Source organism: Salvelinus namaycush, chromosome 6 (genome assembly GCF_016432855.1).
Source record: "Salvelinus namaycush isolate Seneca chromosome 6, SaNama_1.0, whole genome shotgun sequence".
NCBI classification, from domain to species: Eukaryota; Metazoa; Chordata; class Actinopteri; order Salmoniformes; family Salmonidae; genus Salvelinus; species Salvelinus namaycush.
In genome coordinates this window covers 35,728,348-35,754,595 of record NC_052312.1, presented here as the reverse complement: position 1 = coordinate 35,754,595, position 26,248 = coordinate 35,728,348, and the positions used below count along the sequence as shown (strand labels likewise).

General features: G+C 43.0%; 1 protein-coding gene across 1 annotated transcript in view; it reads right to left on the bottom strand.

Annotated features, from left to right (window-relative positions):
• Window positions 1-23,691, bottom strand: part of sbf1 (SET binding factor 1) — an 84,909-nt gene extending 61,218 nt beyond the window's left edge. The window contains exon 1 of the mRNA XM_038996433.1: window positions 23,510-23,691. Coding sequence (XP_038852361.1) covers window positions 23,510-23,564 — 55 coding nt within the window. The 5' untranslated portion in view covers window positions 23,565-23,691. The remainder of the gene's footprint in view (window positions 1-23,509) is intronic.
• Window positions 23,692-26,248: the final 2,557 nt, after the last annotated feature.

The following is a 26,248-nucleotide window of genomic DNA, read 5'->3' as shown; positions in this document are numbered from 1 at the left end:
CTCCCGTTTTAGTAGGGTCTGCTTTTCAAGCAATTAGAGGGGTTGTCGTCTTTTATAGTAAAATAGTGTCTAAATGTGTTTCAGTGTCCATATGACTGATTCTGTTCGACAAAACCTCAAATGCAAACAGCCAGTGGAGGATCTCAAAAGCAAATAGCCTTGTTGTTAGAGGATCTTTCATCTTTGTTGTTGTGAGTGGCAGAGTGAGGGGGAGGGGCTTGGTGTGTAAATAGAAAGGCGCACAGTCAGAGCAGAAGGAGTGAAGGAAACAAGACCAAAAAGACAACGTGAACAAGCGGACATACGCGTACCTAAAAGCAAGAAGAAAATTATAATACTCGATCTTGCGATACAGACATTTGCAAGATCGCGCTTAAAACAAACTCAGATGAATTAGATATATGAGTCAATCGTAACGTGGTACGTAGACAGTGACACATCACCTATGTGAATTCTGGTGGTGCTACTTTTTGACTGCAACACCAGTGTTACACTAATGCAGACATCCTGATGGTATACTAGGGAAATTGTATTTACATAGCTAGGGCTTCCTTGGCCCCAAGTCAGAGCAGATCCACTGAGGCCATGGCCCAGTGAGTCCCAGGAGCCGGGCTGTTTTTGGCCCAGTGAGTCCCAGGAGCCAGGCTTTTGGCCCAGCGAGTCCCAGGAAGCGGGAGGTTTTTGGCCCAGTGAGTCCCAGGAGCCGGACTGTTTTTAGCCCAGTGAGTCCCAGGAGCCAGGCTGTTTTTAGCCCAGTGAGTCCCAGGAGCCGGGCTGTTTTTGGTTAAACACCACGGTAATCTTGAGGTGGGCACACAAAAGTCTGAGGCTTTTTAGTAAAACACCAGTGGAAATCTTCAGTGGAAATGGAGTAACTGGGCCCAGGAGTAACATTTCCCCTCCATACAAACCCCCTTTACTGTTATAAATAAATGAAATGATAACACCACAACAAACTTACAGTAACCTAGAATTACCTTTGATAATAATAACGTTTCACAATAGACTGCAGTTACCATAACAGACAGTCAGGTACACACCCTGGCAGAATGAGTCCTCTGCCACTAGGTTGAGATATGCTATCAGCCTTGGGCAGTGATTGGGGTGGATAGAGAAAAATCTAAATTGTATTTGTCACATGCTTCGTAAACAGGTGTCGACTAACAGTGAAATGCTTCCTTACGGGCCCTTCCCAACAATGCAGAGAAACAAGAAAAATAGTAGAAAAATAGTAACAGAAGGAATAAAGCCACAATCTGCAATATTAAAGCTGATCTACCCCCCATTAAAAAAACACAAGGAATAAATACACAATGAATAACGTTAACTTGGCTATATAGCAGAGATAAGAGTGCTGGTTTATGGCACTGAGTACAAAGCCAGGGTGCAGGACATCCTGCATCTGGTAAAGGTGATATTACCAAGCAGAGCTGAGGGAAGGAGTCTGCCTTAAGGCACAGACACAATGCAAGTGTTTGCCGGGTCGAGAGTACTTAGCACTTATGAACAAAGTGGCGGCTATTATTTGCAAAACGGACAGTAATGGCAGCAGTCAGATGCCCAGGCGGGTGGTCCCTTAAACACACTGTGTAGTCAGCAAGCAAACATTTGTGGCAGCCAAACAGCACACCACACTTCGGTGTGATGTGTTTTCTTAGGCGCTTTTCAGACAGCTAACAGAATGTCACCTAGTAGCTAGCTGGCTACAGCAGGCCACTGTGTTTAGGCCAATGAGGTGCTAGCTAGATAGCCAACCTGACATACTGTATAGCTAAGATAAATATCATCAGCTAGCTAACTTCTTTTAGCTTGTTATCTTGATGTGTTTTTCATTGTAAATTAAAAACACATGCTGCAAATGCATGTGTAGATAACAGGCATGGAGGAGGTTGAACGGATTTGCCTCTACAGCTGTCAGAAAGGGAGAGAGTAGTCTACTAGCTAGTTAGATTTTACGGGAGGTCATTATTTCCCCTAGAGGGGAAAATTATGAAGACCGACAGAGTCAACAGGAACCACAACAGGCTGCTGAGGGGAGAACGGAGCTAATGAAATGGCATCAAACACCTGCAAACCATGTGTTTGATGTATGGTAGCATTCCACCCATTCTGCTCCAGTCATTACCACGAGCCCAACCTCCCCAATTAAGGTGCCACCAACCTCCTGTGATAGCAACATAATAGTCAGGGCTGTCAGCCATAGGCCCACAGTATGATGGCATTAGTGGCCTTATGGGCATGTGCAACGCGCCCTTGTCATTGTACATCTGAAGCATAGAAAAGCTAAACACACATTGTTTGCATATTGTTAATTAAGGTCCCCCCGAAATTCTCCTGCCGACACCGCGTCTGGTGGAAAGTACACTGTTAGTCAGTAGCACACATTCCTACACTCACATTCTGTCAGTGTACCTGAGTCATCCTACCCATCACTTCCAGTGTCTCTCCTCCTCCTTTCCATCATACTCTCTCTTCTTATTTCCCTTCCCCACTCTCCCTCAACCTATCAGAGACCATGTGATGAATTGTCAGTGGCTGTGTGCTCAGCCAGCCACCTGGAACGGGACACTCAAGCTGACTTTCCTTTACTCCCTGAGTGCTGATGGGGGAATACTAAAGTCTCACTCCGGTTCCAACATTCCCAGGTGCCATTCCAGGATATTTATGTTGCCGAGTCAGCGAAACAGAACAGGCTCTTAGGATTTCCATTAATACATGGCATGGAGGACCGACCACACACACACGTTTAGGGATGCTTATAGTGTTTCAGAGGTATTGCTAATGGATCTCCTCTCTGCTGCTGGTTCTGTCTCTGTGGGATATCACCGCTTTTAAACACTTTACAACACTCAAGTCATTGGCTCCTTCACTTCCACCTAAAAAAATATTTTTTTAAAGAGGCCTTTCACTTTAGTATTGCATAGAGAATCATGGAAGAGCAGGTATGCACACACCCACTGCACAAAAACAAACCACTGTTCAAATAAACATGGTTGTCATAACAATAGTCTCTATGTACTGGACAACAGAGCTTACCATGACAATATACACTACCGTTCAAAACATTTGGGTCACTTAGAAATGTCCTTGTTTTTGAAAGAAAAGCACATTTTTAGTCCATTAAAAAAACATCAAATTGATCAGAAATACAGTGTAGACATTGTTATGGTTGTAATTGACTCTTGTAGCTGGAAACAGCTGATTTTTAAAACGGAATATCTACATAGGTAGATATTCGGTGCACAACTGCGCAAGAGGACAAGTACATTAGCGTGTCTAGTTTTAGAAACAGACACCTCAAGTCCTCAACTGGCAGCTTCATCCCGGAGTCGCCTCTTCACGTTTGAGGTTGAGACTGGTGTTTTGCGGGTACTACACTGCTCAAAAAAATAAAGGGAACACTAAAATAACACATCCTAGATCTGAATGAATGAAATATTCTTATTAAATTCTTTTTTCTTTACATAGTTGAATGTGCTGACAACAAAATCACACAAAAATTATCAATGGAAATCAAATTTATCAACCCATGGAGGTCTGGATTTGGAGTCACACTCAAAATTAAAGTGGAAAACCACACTACAGGCTGATCCAACTTTGATGTAATGTCCTTAATAACTTCTTGCCACTATAGGGGGTGCTGTTTCGCATTAGCATAATTTGCTCTCCAGATTAAACTGCCTAGTACTCAATTCTTGCTCGTACAATATGCATATTATTGTTATTATTGGATAGAAAACACTCTCTAGTTTCTATAGCCGTTTGAATTATGTCTCTGAGTGGAACAGAACTCATTCTACAGCACTTTTCCTCCCAGTGTGTGAAATTTCAGAAATCTTGGCCTCTGGTTCCAGATCAGTTTTAAAGTCCCTGTAAATCCTATGAGGATACAAACACTGCCCACGCCTTCCTCTAGATGTCAGTAAGTGGTGACAATTTGAATGGAGTCGATTGCGCAATCAGTGCCTGTATAAAACGGCAAAGACCGGATGTACCGTCCCTTTGCTCCCTGCGCCTGACGCAGGATGGACGTTGGACCTCCTCTCTTTCCAAGCTTTGGTTTAGCCACTTATATATCGCCGGTCATGTTTTTACTCGTTATTGGTGTTAAAAACATCATAAGGTAGTTAATTTAAACCGTTTTATAGCAATTTATATCCGTTTAGTGCGATTTTGAGGCAGTTCTATGTGACGCCCATCCAAGAGCTGGGCACGTTTCGGGGTCCCGGTCGAACGTTAGTGGGCATTTCGACGGACAGAGGACATCTTTCGACCAAAAGAAGATTAGACCCAAGAAAGGATACATTGCCCAAGATTCTGATGGAAGATCACCTCATAGTAAGAAATATTTAAGATGATAAATCGTTGTTCTGTCGAAAAATTTTAAACGCATATTCCGCCATTTTGTTTGGTATAGCTTCGCTTGGCGAACCCTGTATTGCACAGTAAGGATAATTTTAGAAATGTAATTCAGCGATTGCATTAAGAACTAATTTGTCTTTCGATAGCTGTCCAACTTATATTTTTTTAGTCAAGTTTATGAATAGTTATCCATGAGACAAGATCACTGTGAAAGATGGCGTCCGACATTTTCAGGCTAGTTTTGCTAGTATTGTCATTGTATAACCACGGTTGTTTGTGGCTAAATATGCACATTTTCGAACAAACTCTATATGTATGTTGTAATATGATGTTACAGGAGTGTCATCGGAAGAATTCTGAGAAGGTTAGTGAAAAAATTAATATATTTTGGCGATGATAACGATATCGCTCTCTTTGGCTTGAATCAATGGTCGGGTAACGTTTGCATATGTGGTATGCTAATATAACGATGTATTGTGTTTTCGCTGTAAAACACTTAGAAAATCTGAAATATTGTCTGAATTCACAAGATCTGTGTCTTTCCATTGCTGTGAGTTGTGTATTTTTAAGAAATGTTTTATGATTAGTAATTAGGTAATACACGTTGCTCTGTGTATTTATTCTAGTCGAGTTGTGATGGTGGGTGCAATTGTAAACTAGGATTTATACCTGAAATATGCACATTTTTCTAACAAAACCTATCCTATACAATAAATATGTTATCAGACTGTCATCTGATGAGGTTTTTTCTTGGTTAGTGGCTATCAATATCTTTATTTGGCCGAATTGGTGATAGCACCTGATGGAGTAAGAAACTGATGGAGTTAGGAAAGTGCTGTCTTTTGCTAACGTGGTTAGCTAATAGATTTACATATTTTGTCTTCCCTGTAAAACATTTTAAAAATCTGAAATGGTGGCTTTATTCACAAGATCTGTATCTTTCATTTGGTGTCTTGGACTTGTGATTTAATGATATTTAGATGCTACTATTTAATTGTGACGCTATGCTAGCGATGCTAATCAGTGTGGGGGGGGTGGGGGGTGATCCCGGATCCGGGGTTGAGGTTCGGTAAAGGTTAAAACAAGTCAAAATGAGGCTCAGTAGTGTGTGTGTGGCCTCCACGTGCCTGTATGACCTCCCTACAACGCCTGGGCATGCTCCTGATGAGGTGGCGAATGGTCTCCTGAGGGATCTCCTCCCAGACCTGGACTAAAGCATCCGCCAACTCCTGGACAGTCTGTGGTGCAACGTGGCGTTGGTGGATGGAGCGAGACATGATGTCCCAGATGTGCTCAATTGGATTCATGTCTGGGGAACGGGCGGGCCAGTCCATAGCATCAATGCCTTCCTCTTGCAGGAACTGCTGACACACTCCAGCCACATGAGGTCTAGCATTGTCTTGCATTAGGAGGAACCCAGGGCCAACCGCACCAGCATATGGTCTCACAAGGGATATGAGGATCTCATCTCGGTACCTAATGGCAGTCAGGCTACCTCTGGCGAGCACATGGAGGGCTGTGCGGCCCCCCAAAGAAATGCCACCCCACACCATGACTGACCCACCGCCAAACCGGTCATGCTGGAGGATGTTGCAGGCAGCAGAACGTTCTCCACGGCGTCTCCAGACTCTGTCACGTCTGTCACATGTGCTCAGTGTGAACCTGCTTTCATCTGTGAAGAGCACAGGGCGCCAGTGGCGAATTTGCCAATCTTGGTGTTCTCTGGCAAATGCCAAACGTCCTGCACGGTGTTGGGCTGTAAGCACAACCCCCACCTGTGGACGTCGGGCCCTCATACCACCCTCATGGAGTCTGTTTCTGACCGTTTGAGCAGACATATGCACATTTGTGGCCTGCTGGAGGTCATTTTGCAGGGCTCTGGCAGTGCTCCTCCTTGCACAACGACGGAGGTAGCGGTCCTGCTGCTGGGTTGTTGCCCTCCTACGGCCTCCTCCACGTCTCCTGATGTACTGGCCTGTCTCCTGGTAGCGCCTCCATGCTCTGGACACTACGCTGACAGACACAGCAAACCTTCTTGCCACAGCTCGCATTGATGTGCCATCCTGGATGAGCTGCACTACCTGAGCCACTTGTGTGGGTTGTAGACTCCGTCTCATGCTACCACTAGAGTGAAAGCACCGCCAGCATTCAAAAGTGACCAAAACATCAGCCAGGAAGCATAGGAACTGAGAAGTGGTCTGTGGTCACCACCTGCAGAACCACTCCTTTATTGGGGGTGTCTTGCTAATTGCCTATAATTTCCACCTGTTGTCTATTCCATTTGCACAACAGCATGTGAAATGTATTGTCAATCAGTGTTGCTTCCTAAGTGGACAGTTTGATTTTACAGAAGTGTGATTGACTTGGAGTTACATTGTGTTGTTTAAGTGTTCCCTTTATTTTTTTGAGCAGTGTATTTAACGAAGCTGCCAGTTGAGGACTTGTGAGGTGTCTGTTTCTAAAACTAGACACTCTAATGTACTTGTCCTCTTGCTCAGTTGTGCACCGGGCCTCTCACTCTTTCCATTCTGGTTAGAGACAGTTTGCGCTGTTCTGTGAAGGGAGTAGTACACAGCGTTGTACGAGATCTTCAGTTTCTTGCCAATTTCTCGCATGGAATAGCCTTCATTTCTCAGAAGAAGAATAGACTGACGAGTTACAGAAGAAAGTACTTTGTTGCTGGCCATTTTGAGCCTGTAATCGAACCCACAAACGCTGATGCTCCAGATACTCAACTAGTCTAAAGAAGGTCAGTTTTATTGCTTCTTTAATCAGAACAACAATTTTCAGCTGTGATAACATAATTGCAAAAGGGTTTTCTAATGATCAATTAGCCTTTTAAAACGATAAACTTGGATTAGCTAACACAACGTGCCATTGGAACACAGGAGTGATGGTTGCTGATAATGGGCCTCTGTATGCCTATGTAGATATTCCATAAAAATCTGCTGTTTCCAGCTACAATAGTCATTTACAACATTAACAATGTCGACACTATTTCTGATCAATTTGATGTAATTTTAATAGACACATTTTTTGCTTTTCTTTCAAAAACAAGGACATTTCTAAGTGACCCCAAACTTTTGAACGGTAGTGTACATAACCAGGAAACAATAGGCAGGCAACTGTCTGCAAGTCTAAAACATTCAAAGGGACCTGGTCCCTAGAAAGTTCTGTGCTACAAAGGTGTACCAGGCTTGGCCAGCACAGGGTGGCACCGGGTACTAGAGCAATGTCAATGACGGTCAGATAAATGATTAAACATTACTGTTTGCCTTACAGTGACAACCAGCAGTTGAAACAATAGTGTTTTCGGTAAAAATACGCGGGATGGGGCTGAAAAAATGCAACCGCTCTCAATTTCATAGACAGAGATATGGATGCAAGGACTGACCATCTGTGATATCAACATTATAGTTACAACCATGTTGAGGCTATATAGTGTTTAACTTTGTTTACAAACATTGGCATAAAACCAGCTTATATTTGGGGTTCTGATGGGGTATGACAGTTTAACTAAGTTTGAGGCTTTTATAAGTTACATTCTTCAAGAATCAATTGGTACTAGTGCCATGTAAGAAAGCTAATGTTTAAGTTCCTTGCTCAGAACATGAGAACATATGAAAGCTGGTGGTTTCTTTTAACATGAGTCTTCAATATTCCCAGGTAAGGAGTTTTAGGTTGTAGTTATTATAGGAATTATAGGACTATTTCTCTCTATACGATTTGTATTTCATATACCTTTGACTATTGGATGTTCTTATAGGCACTTTTGTATTGCCAGTGTAACAGTATAGCTTCCGTGTCCTCTCCTCGTTCCTACCTGGGCTCGAACCAGGAACACATCGACAACAGCCACCCTTGAAGCAGCGTTACCCATGCAGAGCAAGGGGAACAACTACTCCAAGTCTCAGACCGAGTGATGTTTGAAACGCTATTAGCGCGCACCCCACTAACTAGCTAGCCATTTCACATCAGTTACACCAGCCTAATCTCGGGAGTTGATAGGCTTGAAGTCATAAACAGCTCAATGCTTGAAGCATTGCGAAGAGCTGCTGGCAATACGCACAAAAGTGCTGTTTGAATTAATGCTTACGAGCTAGCTGCTGCCTACCACCACTCAGTCAGACTGCTCTATCAAATCATAGACTTAATTATAATATAATAACACAGAGAAATACGAGACTTAGGTCATTAATACGGTCAAATCCGGAAACTATCATCATCTCAAAAACAAAAACGTTTATTCTTTCAGTGAAATACGGAACCGTTCCGTATTTTATCTAACGGGTGGCATCCATAAGTCTAAATATTCCTGTTACATTGCACAACCTTCAATGTTATGTCATAATTATGTAAAAGTCTGGCAAATTAGTTTGCAACGAGCCAGGCGGCCCAAACTGTTGCATATACCCTGACTCTGCGTGCAATGAACGCAAGAGAAGTGACACAATTTCACCTTGTTAATATTGCCCACTAACCTGGATTTCTTTTAGCTAAATATGCAGGTTTAAAAATATATACTTCTGTGTATTGATTTTAAGAAAGTCATTGATGTTTATGGTTAGGTACATTCATGCAACGATTGTGCTTTTTTCGCAAATGCGCTTTGTTAAATCATCCCCCGTTTGGCGAAGTTGGCTGTCTTTGTTAGGAAGAAATAGTTCTCAAACAGTTTGCAACTAGCCAGGCGGCCCAAACTGCTGCATATACCCTGACTCAAGAGAAGTGACAATTTTCCTAGTTAAATGAATGTATGAAAACTTTGAATCGGCCCTAATTAATCGGCCATTCCGATGAATCGGTCGACCTCTAGTACTAAGTATATCATTCATTTATTAATCAAAAAATGTAGCAACTGCAGATTACCCCTTTAAAGTGGCTGTTGCTATTGGTTTTGGCATTTACCTATGATTTTGCAACTGTTGTTCTCAAAACCTACATTTTTGGTGAGCGGTGGCACAAGTAGGAGCCCTTGCATAAGCCTTAGTTAATTCTCCCTGTAGGTGAAAGTTGAACCATTTAGAGTATGGTTGATGGGAAAAGAACAGGCCCTAGGCCTTAGGCCCTGGAGGCACTATCAACATTTACAGAGAGGGTGCTAACTGCAAACACAAACAAAATGATGATTTGAAATATGAATCATAGCTACAGTTCTGGAGAGGCAGTTGGCAGCAGCATGTCAACATTAAAGTTAGGCCTATGCCTGGTGAACTTTTAACATGCAGATATTTTCATGAGTGAGGTTTGCAGGCCATTGATCAGTAGGTCCCCCCTGCGAGAGGCCCAGTGACACAGTGGAGGTGCAGTGAAACTATAAGCAGGCAATGTTTATTTTGGTCCGTGGTCACAAGGTGAGGAAGTTAGCGGATGTTAGGTGTTGACCGGGTGGTTCTGCTCTTCCAGAGAAGAGGAAATGTCTCAGACAGTATTGTAGCGCTTCCCCTAGCATCACAAGGTAGAAGTAGCCACTAGACAGTACTGTAATGCTTCCCCTAGCATCACAAGGTAGAAGTAGCCACTCGACACCTGACGTGTTGGTAGCAGCCCTGACCATAGTTCTAAGTTCTTTAGACCTCACCCTTAGAAAGAAAGCTGACATGGAGATCGCCTGTATAGAGACCATAGTAACCTGAGTTCTCATTCCTGGTGCTAACTCCAGGGTACCCACAGGGACTGTGCAGGCTTTTGTTCCAGCATTGCACTAACACAACTGATTAAACTAATCATCAAAAGCCCAGTTGATTCATTGAATCAGGTCTGTTACAGGCAGGAACTCTCAAAACTGGGCTCTTGGGCCTAAATTAGATACGGTGAGAGACCCTGATTGTCTTGGCTCAGGCACAACTATGTGAGCTTATCAACAGTGAAACCTCAGCAGAGTGAGTCTGGGCCAACGTGGACAGTCAGGTAGACTAGACTTTAGTTGTCTCCTGGGTGACGAAGTAACAGAGTCTGATGTAAGAGCAGGGTTTCCTTGCAGAGCATTCAGACTGGAGCGTGACTGGAATGTGAACTGAGCCGGGCAACGTGAGGGAATGTCAGACACACTACTATCAGCGGGACCTGCTGTTGGGTAAAAACTACTGGAGGTGGAGAAAGAGAGGAAGGGGGTAGAAAGGTGGAGAAAGGTGAAAGGTAAGAAACTGGTGAAGCAGGGTCAGAGTTGAAGTTGGGAAGGGGTCCTATGCTGACAAGGTGCTGAGATGGCGGCCTTAGATCAGGGTTTCCCAAACTCGGTCCTGGGGCCCTAGCACCACACAGCTGAGTCAATTAATCAAAGCTTGATGATGAGTTGGTTATTTGAATCAGCTGTGTAGTGCTAGGGCAAAAGCCAAAATGTGCAAGGGGGGGGGCCTAGGACTGAGTTTGGGAAACCCTGTCTTAGATGACCATAGAGCCAGTGACAAACACCGAGTGATCTTGGAGGATATACAGTTGGAATAGTGACTGGCTGTAGACTGAAAATGATAATGGTCTTGGATGGAGAGTTAAGGGTATTACTGCACTATTGGAGCTAGGAACGTAAGCATTTCGCTACACCCGCGATAACATCTACTAAATGTGATTGACCAATCAAATTAGATTTGATGGCAGGCTGATAACGGCTCTCTGTGTGTGTTGTGTTCTTGGCATCAGAACAGACAACAACTTCTCGCTTTCGTCTCCAAACCACCATGATATGACAGCTGGTTACCATGGTTACTGCAACTGACAGGTTAAATTAGCACACTGTCTGCATGGTGACAGGAGAGGAGCTGCTCTGGTGCCTGCCTTCACATTACATCCCTTATCCTTAGCACATAGGTCATTATTTTTATCTAATCTTCATAGTTTCACCATGATCAAATATGTTTCTACCTGATAAAAAAAAAGACAGCAGGACACTAACAAGGTTAGCGTGACATGGTTACTGCACTGTGCAGCTCTGCATTTTTCAGGCTCCTGAGGCCAAACCACACATGGCCAGAGAAGTGGATCCATTACAGGCCCGATGCACAATGCACTCTTTCTCCCTCGCACACAGTATACTCAACACACATAAACACCATGATATCATTTTCAAGCCTATCACCACACCCACTCACACTGTCCTCTCTCTATGCTGCACACACACACGGTGTTGATGTCTAATATGAATGAGTGTGAGTCACTCTCTCTGATTAAAAGCAGCAGTACAGGCCCAGACCTCTACTTGGCTCAGAGACACTGGATGGGATGCAATGTGACTGGTCACTGGAGAGTATGGCAATAAATAAATAGAATCCAAATGTCTAACGTTTCATTTTCAGAACTTGAAAATAGTAGACAGCAGGAAAAAATATTATCACTAGGCAAAAAAAGATTAACCCAATCCATTTTAAAGTGGTCTCTAGTAGCAACCAACACTGGCTTGCAGACAGACCAAAAGGGGGAAACCGCCATTGCCATGGTGAACATGAGGGTCATTTTCTTTGTGCAAAAAAACTCTTCAACAAACACATCCTTCCTGCTAAACTTATAGCCCCCTCCCCAAACCAAAAACACAGCCTTTCAATGAGAGGAAATACTAAACTCTGAGAAAGAGAAAGAGAGAAAGAGCAAGAGCAAGAGAAAGAGAAAGAGAAAGAAAGAGAAAAAGAGAGAAAGAGCGAGAGAGAGAGGCTGTGTCCCAAATGGCACCCTATGTAGGCAACCCAAAATGTACGTCCTGGTCAAAAGTAGTGCACTACATAGTACATGGTACCATTCAGACAAGAGAGATGTGGCCAACAAGTCTTCGCTTTAACTTCTCCCTTTTTGTTTTGCAGCAAAAAAAGGTCACTGTTCACCTCCAAATATGGTCGACGAATAAACATACTTTTAAAAAAATGTACTCAGTTCCTTTGCAGTCGTCTGCGCTTGTCTCTGCGGTCTGTTTCCTTCTCCTCCTACTCTACTACTTTCTGGCAATGTCCACCCACACATACACGTGTGAACTTTCCAATGAATCTAAGCACTGTGAAGTCAGAGGTCAGACTTTTTTTCTAATACCAAACTGCCTGTTCTGTATCAGACTAGAGGTCGACCGATTATGATTTTTCAACGCCGATACCGATTATTGGAGGACAAAAAAAGCCGATACCGATTAATCGGCAGATTTTTTATTTTAATTATCATACACACACACACACACACATATATTTTTGTAATAATGACAACTGCAACATTACTGAATGAACAATGAACACTTATTTTAACTTAATATAATACATAAATACACACACACACAGCTCTGAAGTGACAATGATACTGAAGAGTCTGCTTAGGAGACAAATACTCTCAAATGTTTGAATAAAAATAGAGTTTAAGTTACCTGTGATGAATGTTGAAAACAAAAAACTGTCATTTCTATATGCAGGAAATCCTATTTTAATAATGGGCATGGTAAGAATTGACGACCAAAGTGCAAGTCATAATTCCCATGACACCTTCTAGCAAAATCTGAAAAGCGGTTCCTTCATTTATTCCATAGGATATTTTTAGATTCACTTAAAATAAGGTCTGTTTCATGTAGGCTTACACCACCTTGCCAATTTTATAACTGTGTAGATATCCATTGGACAAGGTAACTCTGATTGGCTAAATATAAGCGAAGATAAAAAAAAATTGTAGAGTGGATTTATGAAAATATGTTGACAAACGTTACCTTATCCTAGTGAGATTTACACGGGTATCAAAACGTTGAGGCGGTTTAAGCCTGCACGAAACACAGACCTTATTTGAAGTAGATCAAGACATTCTCTATGGAAGACATGAACGGTAAAATAACGAAGGAACCCCTGTCAAGTTCAGCCGCAAGTTATTACAGGAATTATAACGCGTCGACTATTTCTCTCTAAACCATATACCTTTGACTAATCCGGAAACTATCCCCTCGAAAACAAAACGTTTATTCCGTTCCGTATTTTATCTAACGGGTGGCATCCCGAGTCTAAATATTCCTGTTACATTGCACAACCTTCAATGTTGTCATAATTACGAAAAATTCTGGCAAATTAGTTCGCAAAGAGCCAGGCGGCCCAAACTGTTGCATATACCCTGACTCTGCGTGCAAAGAACGCAAGAGAAATGACAATTTCACCTGGTTAATATTGCCTGCTAACCTGGATTTCTTTTAGCTAAATATGCAGGTTTAAAAAATATATACTTGTGTATTGATTTTAAGAAAGGCATTGATGTTTATGGTTAAGTACATATTGGAGCAATGACAGTCATTGATTGATTGTTTTTTATAAGATAAGTTTAATGCTAGCTAGCAATTTACCTTAGCTTACTGCATTCGCGGCACAGGCAGGCTCCTCGTGGAGTGCAATGTAATCAGTGTTAGAGCATTGGACTAGTTAACTGTAAGGTTGCAAGATTGGATCCCCCGAGCTGACAAGGTTAAAAATCTGTCGTTCTGCCCCTGAACGAGGCAGAACGTTCCTAGGCCGTCATTGAAAATAAGAATGTGTTCTTAACTGACTTGCCTAGTTAAATAAAGAGTGAATAAAGGTGTAAAAAAATAAATAATAATAATAATAATAATTTGGCAAATCGGCGCCCAAAAATACCGATTTCCGATTGTTATGAAAACTTGAAATTGGCCCCGATTAATCGGCCATTCCGATTAATCGGTCGACCTCTATATCAGACCTCTCCATTTCATCCCCTGTCTTTTCTACATTACCAGTATGGAAATACAGCAGCCTACAGTATCTACCTGCCCTGCCTCAAAGCCCTTAGTGCCCTGGTCTAGAAAGAGTGTTTTGGCTTTCACTTATCTTGGACGGGGTCAGGTTTGGGGAGAACTGATCTTGCAACAGTTCTTAAGCATCACATTCCTTGTGGAGCATGGCACACACACACATTGAACTACTCACGCACAACACACTCCTGGCCAGCCAGCAGCAGCAGCACAGTCTGTTAGGTGACAAGCTACTAAACTAGAGTTGCCCAGATATCACATTTACATCACAGCTGTATGCAGACAGACTAGGGGGGGAAAGGATGCACATATCTCCAACTTTAATCAGTGACACTCTTCAGCATGTTAGCACAGTGCTATGCTAACGGCAATAGCATACAGTTCTTTGGCCTGAAGTGGTCAGTGACTTCTAGAGCAGGGATCATCAACTAGGCTAGGGCGGAATACCGTATATACCCTATACCAAGGTATTTTGAAAAAGTGACGGGATGGATTTTCAATGTCTTTGAAGTTTAATAAATTTAAATATTTATTGGTGCGGTCTTTAAAACTTCAGGCTAGGGTCTATTTTTCCTCCACTTCCTGTCTGACTGACGTGCCCATAGTAAACTGTTTGTTACTCAGGCCCAGAAGCCAGAATATGCATATAAATCGCACCATTGGATATAAAACACTTTGAAGTTTGTAGAAATGTTACAATAATGTATGAGACTATAACACAATTGATATGGTAGGATAAAACCCCCCCCCCCAAAAAAAACAGAATTTTATTTAGTTTTTTTAAGAGCCCATGCTCTTTCATTGGAAAGCTATGGGTCCTATGCAATTCCAGCTCCCAGATTGCAATTCCTATGGCTTCCACTAGATGTCAATAGTCTTTGTTCAAGGTTTCAGGCTTGTTTCTTCCCAAACAAGGAAGAATTTTGAGTTTTGGTACAGGGAGTCAGAGTTGGAAATCAGTCTTGTGCGCGCCGACAAAGAGGATGCGCACTTGCTAATTTAGCTTTTCTATTGAACATACTTCTTTTAGTATGAAATATTATAGTTTAATTACATTTTAGGGTACCTGAGGACTAAATATAAATGTATTTTGACTTGTTTTAACTTCTTATGGCTTGGGGGCAGTATTTAGACATCTGGATGAGAAGCGTGCCCAAAGTAAACTGCCTGTTACTCAGGCCCAGAAGCTAGGATATGCATATAATGCATATGGTAGATTTGGATAGAAAACACTCTAAAGTTTCCAAAACTGTTAAAATAATGTCTGTGAGTATAACAGAACTGATATGGTAGGCAAAAACCTGAAGAAAATCCATCCAGGAAGTGGGATCTTTTCAATTGAATGCCTATAGAGTATCTAATGGGTTAGGACCCAGATTGCAGTTCCTATGGCTTCGACTAGATGTCAACAGTCTTTAGACATTGTTTCAGGCTTGTTTTCTGAAAAATCAAGAAGAATGAGACCTTTCTGTCAGTGGACTGAGGAAGAATGCAGAGCTGGTTTGCGCGCATGACCGAGTGTGCGCCCTTCGTTGTTTTTCCTTTCTATTGAATACGCTATTGTCCGGTTGAAATATTATAGAATATTTAGACAATTGACAACCTGAGGATTAATTATAAACATCGTTTGACATGTTTCGACGAACTTTACCGGTACTATTAGGATGTATTCGTCTGCATGTTTTGACCGCCTTTGAGCCAGTGGATTACTGAACAAAACGCACCAACAATACTGAGTTTTTGGTATATAAAGAGGGACTTTATCAACACAACTAACATTTGTGTAGCTGGGACTCGTGACTGCAACCATATGAAGATCTTCAAAGGTAAGTGATTAATTTTATCGCTATTTCTGACTTTTGTAATTCCTTTACTTGGTTGTAAAATGTTTGTATGCTTTTGTAAGTGGGGCGCTGTCCTCAGATAATCGCATGGTATGCTTTCGCCGTAAAGCCTTTTTGAAATCTGACAAAGCGGCTGGATTAACAAGAAGTTAATCTTTAAACCGATGTATAACACTTGTATTTTTTATGAATGTTTATTATGACTATTTCTGTATTTTGAATTTGGCGCTCTGCAATTTCACCAGATGTTGTCGAGGTGGGTCGCTAGCAGAACGCCTGCGCCAGAGAGGTTAACAAAGTTTAGCGGTATCTTTTTGGATTCCTTTCTCTGCATGTTGAACGAGTGGATTACTCAAATCCATGGCGCCAACTAAACAGACCTTTTGGGATATAAATTAGAATTTTATCTAACAAAACGACCGTGCATGTTGTAGCTGGGACCCGTGGCATTGCAAATCAGAGGAAGATTTTCAAAAAGTAAGTAAATATTTCATCGCCATTTGTGATTTTACGAAGCCTGTGCTGGTTGAAAAATACTTTGATGTGGGCCGCCGTCCTCAAACAATCGCATTGGCATGCTTTCACTGTAAAGCCTATTGTAAATCGGACAAAGCAGTTAGATTAACAAGAATCTAAGCTTTTAACCGATATAAGACACTTGTATGTACCAAGATGTTTAATACCCATAAAAATGATTATTTATTTGAATTGTGCGCCCTCCAATTTCCCCAGAAGTTGTCGACAGGTGTTCCGCTCACAGGACGCCTAGCCCTAAATTAACAGAGAACAGAGCGACTATGGGGAGATCTGTTACACAGGGCATTGACCACGGAGATTGACCACAACAGACAGAAGGCCTATGGCTTAATGACCATGCAGTAGTCTCCCAATGAGTGGGACAGGGGTGGGTGGCTCAGAAAATTCAAACAATAGATTTACAGCAATCAAACCCCTCTCCCTACACTTCACTTAAAGCAAGTCAACTGAGGGATAGAAGATTCACTCACTAGGGCTAGGAATTGCCAGGGACCTCACGATACGATATTATCACTAAATAGGTGCCGATGCGATATGTATTGCAATTCTCACAATTCTATTGTATTGAGGTCTACGATGTGAAGTCGTTTGTGGTGACGAAGGGCACGATATAGCATCCATAACAATATTGCGATATGTAACTATAGGGCTGGGCGATATGGCAAATAAATGATCAAGATATCTATATATTTTTTCATTCGATAACGATAATTAGCGTTGGGCCAGTAACCGAAAGGATGCAAGATCGAATCCCTGAGCTGACAAGGTAAAAATCTGTCCTCTACCCCTGAACAAGGCAGTTAACCCACTGTTCCCCGATAGGCCGTCATTGTAAATAAGAAGTTGTTCTTAACTAACTTGCCTAGTTAAATAAAGGTTACATTGTTTTATAATTATTTGAGTTACACATAAAATTATACTTTAAAGGAAAATTGTTCCATGTTTGCGGCCAGGGAGCACATACCCGGGGTCAATTAAATTTATAAGCATCTTGAAACCTTCCTTTTCGACTGTGCTGATTGGTAGCATGTCCAATGCGATGCATAATAGCATTTGTGATGTCTTTGTCTTTTCGATGTTTGCTTGTAGGGCATAAACGCTGTAAGTGTTGATTGCTTCGGGCAAACATCCCTAGATTGGCTGGTGCTTGAGGGGCGTTTATAAATACCATGGCGCAAACTCAAACTTCCTGCATGTTCCAAAGAGTGATTTTGCTTCAGATGTTGAAAAAGGTTTGTCATATTACCAGACTTCGTAGCCACCTGTCTACGGCACAATTTGCACCGAACATTGCTCTGCTCTCTGTCGGACTTCAAAAAACATAACCACTTCCAAATTACTGAAACAGTTTAACCCTTTTAAATCGATAATTTCTTCATTGGAAGCTGTTTTTTTTCTCCATGGCTATCACTGCCACTGTTTTCGCCTACATCACCCATTTTTCGTGGTTAATAGTGGCTACTCCATCACTCGAGGTGCTAAGTGGTTTTTTGTGGGCATATACCTATCCACGTGCATAGTCACTTCTCTCATCATTACCGCTTACATTACATGGGGACGTGCAAATTCACGAGCATCATGCTCTCTCCCTCCTCTGTGTAAAGAAATTTGACTGCAACCAAACGCAGCACACACAAATTGTACCAGGAGGCAAGAAAGAAAAGACTGCATTTCCCTGTCATCGCTCGCTTTGTGACTGACAGGCGCCTATCCTATCAATAGATCACTAGAAGATGCAGATCTTTCATTCTAGCAGGCGATGGTTTGACGGACCAGAGAATTGAAACTTAAATGAAAAAGTAGCCTACTTAATACAGAGCCAACAGTAAACAGGTCGTCCCCCACGAATGATGCAACGGCCCCTTTCGGGACAATCCTTGTAATTTGGTAAATGACAAATCTCTATGGCATGATGCATCATTCATTAGGTACTAGTCTGGAAAATATTGCGTCGAGAGACCTTTGTCCATAGATGCCACATATCAAGTTAGGTGCAGATCAGTCATTAGGTGCCAGAAGAGTAGTGTTTTAAGTGTTTTACAAGAAATTCTGAACCATAATGGCGGACCTTATGGGACATTGGGATAAATTTGTTCCTTGTGAGGAGAAGGACATCTGTACCAAATTTCATGACTTTAGGTCCAACAGGGTGTGACCTTTCAAAGTTTGCATTTTCAATATCGTTATAGCGCCACCATCTGGCAAATGAGTTTAATTTTGTAAATGCCATATCTCTATGGAAAGACGCATCATTCACCAAGTTTCGTCAAAATCGTGTCAACGCTGTCAGCTATCACGTGTGACTAACGTACGGACAAACGCACAAACAGACGGCTGAAAATGAGTCTGTAACCGGCTGATTAGCCGACGGCCGGCGCTACTGGAAAATGCTGCCTAGTACAGACAGGTACAGAGACACAGACAAAAGAGACAGTGGACCACACTTTGAGGAACACATACATTTGCATACTAATAGACAATCATATCTGGAGTGACCTACAAGGACGGGTGCATACTAAAAACAGCAGGGTGGGGGGTGAACACACAGTAATAATATGGAACCCAGAAATCAAACAGCTTTCCCTGGGAGAGGGAAGGGGGTGGGGTTGACAACTGTTAAACACCTTTTTTTTTTTTTTATGTAATCATCCATTCACCAGAGATGAATAACCATCCAATCAGGAGCAACCTTTTCCTGCCCAGGACCAATCAGCATTGCTTCCTCTGTTCCTTTCAACGAATCAGATGCTGTGTGCGGGATTAGGCCAAACACAGTGGGACACCAGATTATAATTCCTTTCTTTGATGGCAACGATGAAGGGGGGGGGGGGGGGGGGGGGGTCTTGATCATAGATAAACTGTACTGGCCTAACAGACAATCTAGTACCACCGCTGATATACCCTGGGGGGGATTGGAACGATTACTCCTCTAATCCCAGGCTGACTGGGAACAGGATTGCCCCAGTCCTGCCCTGAGGGGGTAACGGCAGGAGGAGAGGAAGGGTGAGGGGGATAAATTCTCCAAATTCCATGGAAGACCATCAAAGCAAAGCAGGGCTGGGAATTGCCAGGGACCTGACGATAGAATAGTATCACAATATTTAGGTGCCAATACAATATGTAATGCGATTCTAAACAATTGACTCCCTATTTAAAAAGAAGATTGAGAACAAGCTATGAAGGAAAAATACTGGAGTATTGGTGCAGGTACAGCCTACTAGCGCAAAAATAATATTGTGAAATTTGAAAAGCAATACGATGTATCGTCAAATAATTTCCCAATATTTTTATTTTATTTCACCTTTATTTAACCAGGTAGGCTAGTTGAGAACAAGTTCTCATTTGCAACTGCAACCTGGCAATATGTATATATGCAATATGTAACTGTATCCATTTTTATCCCCATCACTAGCTTCTAGAAGTGGGTCACTGAGGTCAGGCTGCAGGGCCCTGGGGCACTCGTCTGCCTCCTGAATAAGGAGCATTCATTACAGCAGACAGACAGCGATGAAACAGTCACACGCACACACAGCCCCGGGCTGGGGCAGGGACATAAACAAAAGTCCTTCACTAGAAGAGCAGTAGGCTTACATCCAGGTCAGAGCAGGGACCAGAGAGTCACTTTACATCATGTCTGCAGGGAGAGAAGTATCCGGCACAAGCCCTGAGAGACACCAGACCAGCCAGTATTCAGTATAGCTTCACACTGAGACAAGCAGTGTCCGTTTACAGCCTAACAGACAGGGAAGCAGTAACGTTACCAAGATACCATGGCATGACGAGTCCCATGGTAGAGACATTCCGACACACACACACACACACACACACACAGAGCTCTGTCCCCCTTCCAGCAGCACCCCCGTCCCCTATGAAAGACAGATTGTGAAGTCTATTTCTGGAGGTCCTGAGTGGCTGCACCCTGGCCTGCTCTAGAACCAGGGAGGAAGTGGTAGCCCACAGATCGAGACGAGAGGAGTGCTGGCAAGATCCTAGCACTCCTCTCTCTCTCGTGTCCTTTTCCGCTGCATTGGTTGTTGTGGTGTTTCAGTCTCACTCTGGCGGTCTCTAAATGTAAAGCTAATTCAAATCGTCCAGCAAAACATAGGCATATCTATGCACCTGACCTAAAGAAGCAGTGGGTGAATCTCCTGGCTGTCAATGACAAGAATGCTGCTCACTTGTCGCTGATAGGTATTTCGTTTTATAATGAATTGGACAACACTACAGTAGGTGGCATTCTTCATGCTTCTCTCCTCTATACAGATCTGTGTACCTCTAGCTGGGCTGCATGCTGTTGTAAAGGGAGCGGAGTCACAGTGCTGAGCTCTGGTCCAGGCTCTCTCACTGTGCCAGAGTTGTCACTCCTGGGTGAAAAACAACTGCTGTGCATTCTGTCTAGTCCCCCACTGCTGCATACACAAACAGTAACACTCCTCCAACTGCCTGGGAGGGAGGTAGAAAAGGGGTCAGAACAGAGAGCAGTGTGTGTTGCGGCTGATCATGGAATGAGGCCCTTGGCTTCTACAAAATTACATACAGCTCCGCACCCACATGAGAACACCCCCCAGTTTTCATAGAACACAGACACACAACAGAGGGACAATCTGGATTCTCGCTCTAAACATATCTCCCAAGAGTCCTCCCTCCTATTTCCTGTTTGGGCCGGGAGTCCCGCGGACGGAGTATCCGATTCGCCGCAGTGTTCTCAGCACAAAAGGGGACGGCTGTCAAAACAGAGCTACACAAGAAACCCCAGTCAGGCTGACCACACCCTGGCCATCTTGGCTCCCCATGTGAAGTCTATCTGATCATGAGAGTTTGGGTTGAGCACAACTATCAGGCTACCTGACACCTTAGTGACTAATGGGGTGTGTGAATGGGAGCTGTTGGCAGTGGTCATCAGGGCAGGGGCGTGCCCTACAACCACAACATTGACTGTAAACAGTACAGTAGCAAAACCTGCCCCACAGGGTGCAGAGAGGTTTTGTTTCTCTGGATATCCTCTTCTAATAATTCAACTGATGAATGCTTTACGTTGTACACTGTCAACTCTAATTCTAAGCGTGGTCACATACAATTAAAATAATGGGTGTATGCAGGTAAAAGCTTTTCTCCATCACTGAATGTTATGTTGATGATGTAATCACCCAGGAAGCATCTTCTCTAGAAATACAGTGATGTTTCAACAACTCAGACGGTGGAAGTAACTTGCAAACACAGATGCGCTCACACACCCAACCTGTTAGTCAGCAGTTGTGAAACATTCCAGGACTGTGTAAATGTGTGTCAGTCAAAACACAGATGAAGCCACACCTCCACACCTGTGCTTTCAGGACATGGCAGGACAACAGCTCTGTCAAAATGTCAGAGAGCACCAAGCTTTCTCTGGTATGCGAGAATGATGTCAGAAGACAATGTCATTGCCCCTGGGAGCATGCATCAGCCTAATAGAATAAAGAGTATCAAACTGGAGTATCGATCTGATTGCAGAAGAGTGGATATCCTCTTTAGGTAATGAGTATGGGGTCAGTGTTCAGGAACAGGGGGTAAGACTAAAATAAGCTAGTGTTGCTGAAAAGTAAAATGCATACTTTAAAGAATAAAATGTCAGATGCATATGTTGCAGCAAGTTATTTACTATGCATGTATATATTAGGCATTGGGCTGCTGTAAAAGGGTTTCAACGACAGACAAATCATAATCCCTGAGTCTTGTTTCTTTATTGGGTACGGAGGCCTCGTTTCTCCTTGATCACCTCAGCGCTTGGGGTTTTACTGTCTGCTTCCCAGATGCTTTACAGGCCTAGTCTGCATTCAGCAGCAAGAACAGCAGGGTAGATACAGGAAGGAGAGACATTCTGCAGTCAATTCTGCAACGTCCACATCATAACATCCTGCCACTCAACCTTGCAGGGATTGGCCCCCTTCAAAGACAGACATGCATTAAATGTATGCAAAGAAAAACAAAATGTTCATTGTCCAACCTCAATTTTCCAACCAAGAAATAAGTACACAAGCCAGTTATTGCTTGATTTTAGACGCAGAGGACTTGTCATGCTACTATGTTAATGCATGCTCCATCTAAATAAGTCATTAACAGAATCCATTCTATAAATAAAAGACGTTACAAGTTTCCAAATAGCTTAATATATTAATCGGATAAAGCGGCTTTAATATTTCATGGTTTACAGGCCATTATACCGCACAGATCTAGGACACCGCACAAACCGGGGGGAGCGTCAGATAACAGTCCCAAACGCTCAGCGCCCGAAACAACACAACAGGAAGAAAACTGAGCATCTACTGGGCTCCGTTCCGGCCGCTCTGGTTCAAGTGGCTTGGGGAGGGGCAAAGGCATTCTAGGTTAGTCCACAAACAAAAAGAGACCGAGAAAACAACCAACAATACTTTCATTTCTAAACCATACGTTAGTTGTTCACAAGCATTGGCAGTAAAAATAGTACGCTTATCAAGCAAAGATCTGTTTTGCTTCTCAGAATGACCAACTGGTCCTTTTAATTTCGACCTCATCATGTAAAATCTCGACACGAATGTGTGACGTTTGCTTTACTAGCTCATTCGTGTTAGCTTGGCGAGAGGTGACAGAAAATGGTTTGCTTTAGTTAAACAAGTTGATTTAATAAATCCGTATTAACTAGAGGTCTACTCTAACCAACGCCGCCAACACGTCGTTAGCTAGCAAGCTAACAAGAATCCTTCACCAAGCTAGTTAGCTTGCAATTTCACTTCAGTTATTCGTTAGCTAGATATGACTATGAAAATGACGAATGACAGCAAAAAAAAATGGAATGCAGACATTCACTCAAACTCTTTCCTCGTGGTTTGAAATGACACCAGACGAGAGGCCTTTGACATCCGCGATTTGTAGTTCAGTGCCCTGCCGTATAAGACACCCCACAGCTGTGGGACGCCGTTTTGTCCCGGCCCGTCCCAGCCTCCCTTTCCTCCGCCTCCTCCTGTTTACTAGGGCTGAACCGCGGCTAATACGCCAGCATTAGCTAGCTAGCACTTAAGAAAATAGCTAGCCCAAAACTCACCTCTCTTATCGAGGTCGTAACCGACCACCACGAAGTAGTCGGCGAGCCTGGCCATCTCGGAGTTCACGGAGACAGGCCTTTATTGCGGTATCCTTTCCCTTTACCGTCGATATTCCATTCAGATTCTGTTGGCGAAAGACACATCACGGGCAACAGAAGCATCCTTCCTGCTGTATCCTGCCGCCATACTGTCAGTATGCCTTGCGCTGACAGCGAAGTGTGATGAGTCTGCGCACTGGGTTACAGGGAGGGGCGCAGGGCAAGAATGTCCCACGACGTCCCATTAATGAATGTAGTTGAGTGTAGCTCTCTTGCAAAAAAACTATAACCACTATTGCCTAGAAATGCAACGCGTTGCTAACTAGATGCTGACAATTATCTTACTGAAAACATGCAATATTTGCGGTAGAATGATTCTGAACAATTAGTGTATTTAGCATGCATCAATAACATCTTGGCTACAGGGCATGGTACTTGGGAAACCTTATGTAGTCTACCAATGCACATCAACATATCAAATAAACACGTTAAAACAAGTCTTTGACAGCCCAAGTTGACTTTTTACAGTGAACATGACAACACTGTATCATAACCTTTCTGTGCACTCACTGTCAATCTTTTGGTTATCTAAACTAGAGACCATATCTTCCTCATATCTGTCACAAGTGTTCCCCAGCCCACATGTCATTGCTGAAATTACTCTGGAATCAGAGGGTCTGCCAGAACTGATCAGAGGACAGCCCACAGGAATGCCTGCTTTCGCAGTGTGTGTGTGTGGTCAAAACAGATGGTAGCCCATATAGTTGAAATGTAATCTTGGCCTATACAGAAAATAATCGGTATTAAATAGGATTTAAACATTTTCAGTTTTACGCAGTATGCTTGTATGAGAGAGAGAGATTAAATAGAACATCACCTCTGTGTGCAGTTGAATAGCCAGTGTGATCCTAACCACAAGCGTCACTCGCATTGTCTCCTCATGATCGCCTGAACAGAACTAAAGTACCTGTTACATAATACATTCATACCCATGTCAAATTCCAGAGTAAAACTGCAGAGCACTTGACATTGTTACATGACATTTATCCATCCTCTGAAACAGAGGCCCAGTTTCGTGCAGCCTGCTGTCCTTGGCTGCTGGCACCTTAACGCCACTGAGAAAATTCCAACACTTCCTGCACTGTGACCTTTGACTCAAAGTACTTAACACGCCAGGATTAAAAACCAGGCATGGCTCTTAAGCATTTTTGTCTTTTGTTTTTGTTTTTGTTTTGTATAGCCTTCTCTCTTACTGCACTTGGTATCCCCCCTTGACTTAGAATGATAGACTGTCACTGTGGGTGGTTGGCAAAAAAAATGTATGTCAAGAAACACCCCCTATACCTTCCCCCTTCAGTGAGCACAGTGTCAACCCGATAGCATATACTGTAGATAAATCATTGTTGACAATAGAGTGATGCTATTTCCCTATGCCTGTAGTGAGTCAGGTCAAGGCGGATGGTCTATGCTTCTTACAGCTGACGGGACACATGGCCTTGAACTTCACTTGACAAACTGCCAGTAGGAAGGAGGGAGGGAAACACACAAGATCCATCTCCTTGGCTCTCCTGGTTGAGCACTAGGCTGTAAGGTAGCAATATTCACTGCCCTGTTAACTGCAGTAACCCTGCTGGTGCTTAAATAAAGGTGTTGTAGATACAGAGAGACCTGAGAGAACGACCTAGAGCCTTCTGGCCTTAGTGGATACACTGATCAAGTTCCCCCACAATGCCTTGAGAAAGACAAATCAAATCATATTAAATTGTATTTGTCACCTGTTTGTATTGTGCCAAATACAACAGGTGTAGACCTTACAGTGAAATGCTTACTTACATTCCCTTAACCAACAATGCAGTTTTAAGAAAAATAAGTGGTAAGTAAAAAATAGATAAGTAAAACATTTGAAATTAAAATAACAAATAATTAAAGAGCAGCAGCAAGTAACAATAGCGGGGCTATATACAGAGGGTACCAGTACAGAGTCAATGTGCGGGGGTACCGGTTAGTCGAGGTAATTGAGGTAATATGTACATGTAGGTAGAGGTAAAGTGACTATGCATGGATAATAAACAGTAGCAGCAGCGTAAAAATGGGGGTGGGAACAATGCAAATAGTCTAGGTAGCCATTTGATTAGCTGTTCAGGAGTCTTTTGGCTTGGGGGTAGAAGCTGTTAAGAAGTATTTTGGACCTAGACTTAGCGCTCCGGTACCGCTTGCCGTGCGGTAGCAGAGAGAACAATCTATGACTAGGGTGGCTGGAGTCTGACAATTTTTAGGGCCTTCCTCTGACAATGCCTGGTATAGAGGTCCTGGATGGCAGGAAGCTTGGCCCAGTGATGTACTGGGCCGTAGGCACTACCCTCTGTTGTGCCTTGCGGTCGGAAGCCGAGCAGTTGCCATACCAGGCAGTGATGTAACCAGTCAGGATGCTCTCGATGGTGCAGCTGTAGAACTTTTTGAGGATCTGAAAGCCCATTCAAAATGGTCCAAATTTTCAATCTCCTGAGGGGAATAGGCTTTGTCGTGCCCTCTTCACGACTGTCTTGGTGTGTTTGGACCATGATAGTTTGTTGGTGATGTGGACATCAAGGAACTTGAAGCTCTCAACCTGCTCCACTACAGCCCCGTCGATGAGAATGGTGGCGTGCTCGGTCCTCCTTTTCCTGTAATCCAAACTAATGAAGTCGTCCGTTGCAGCTG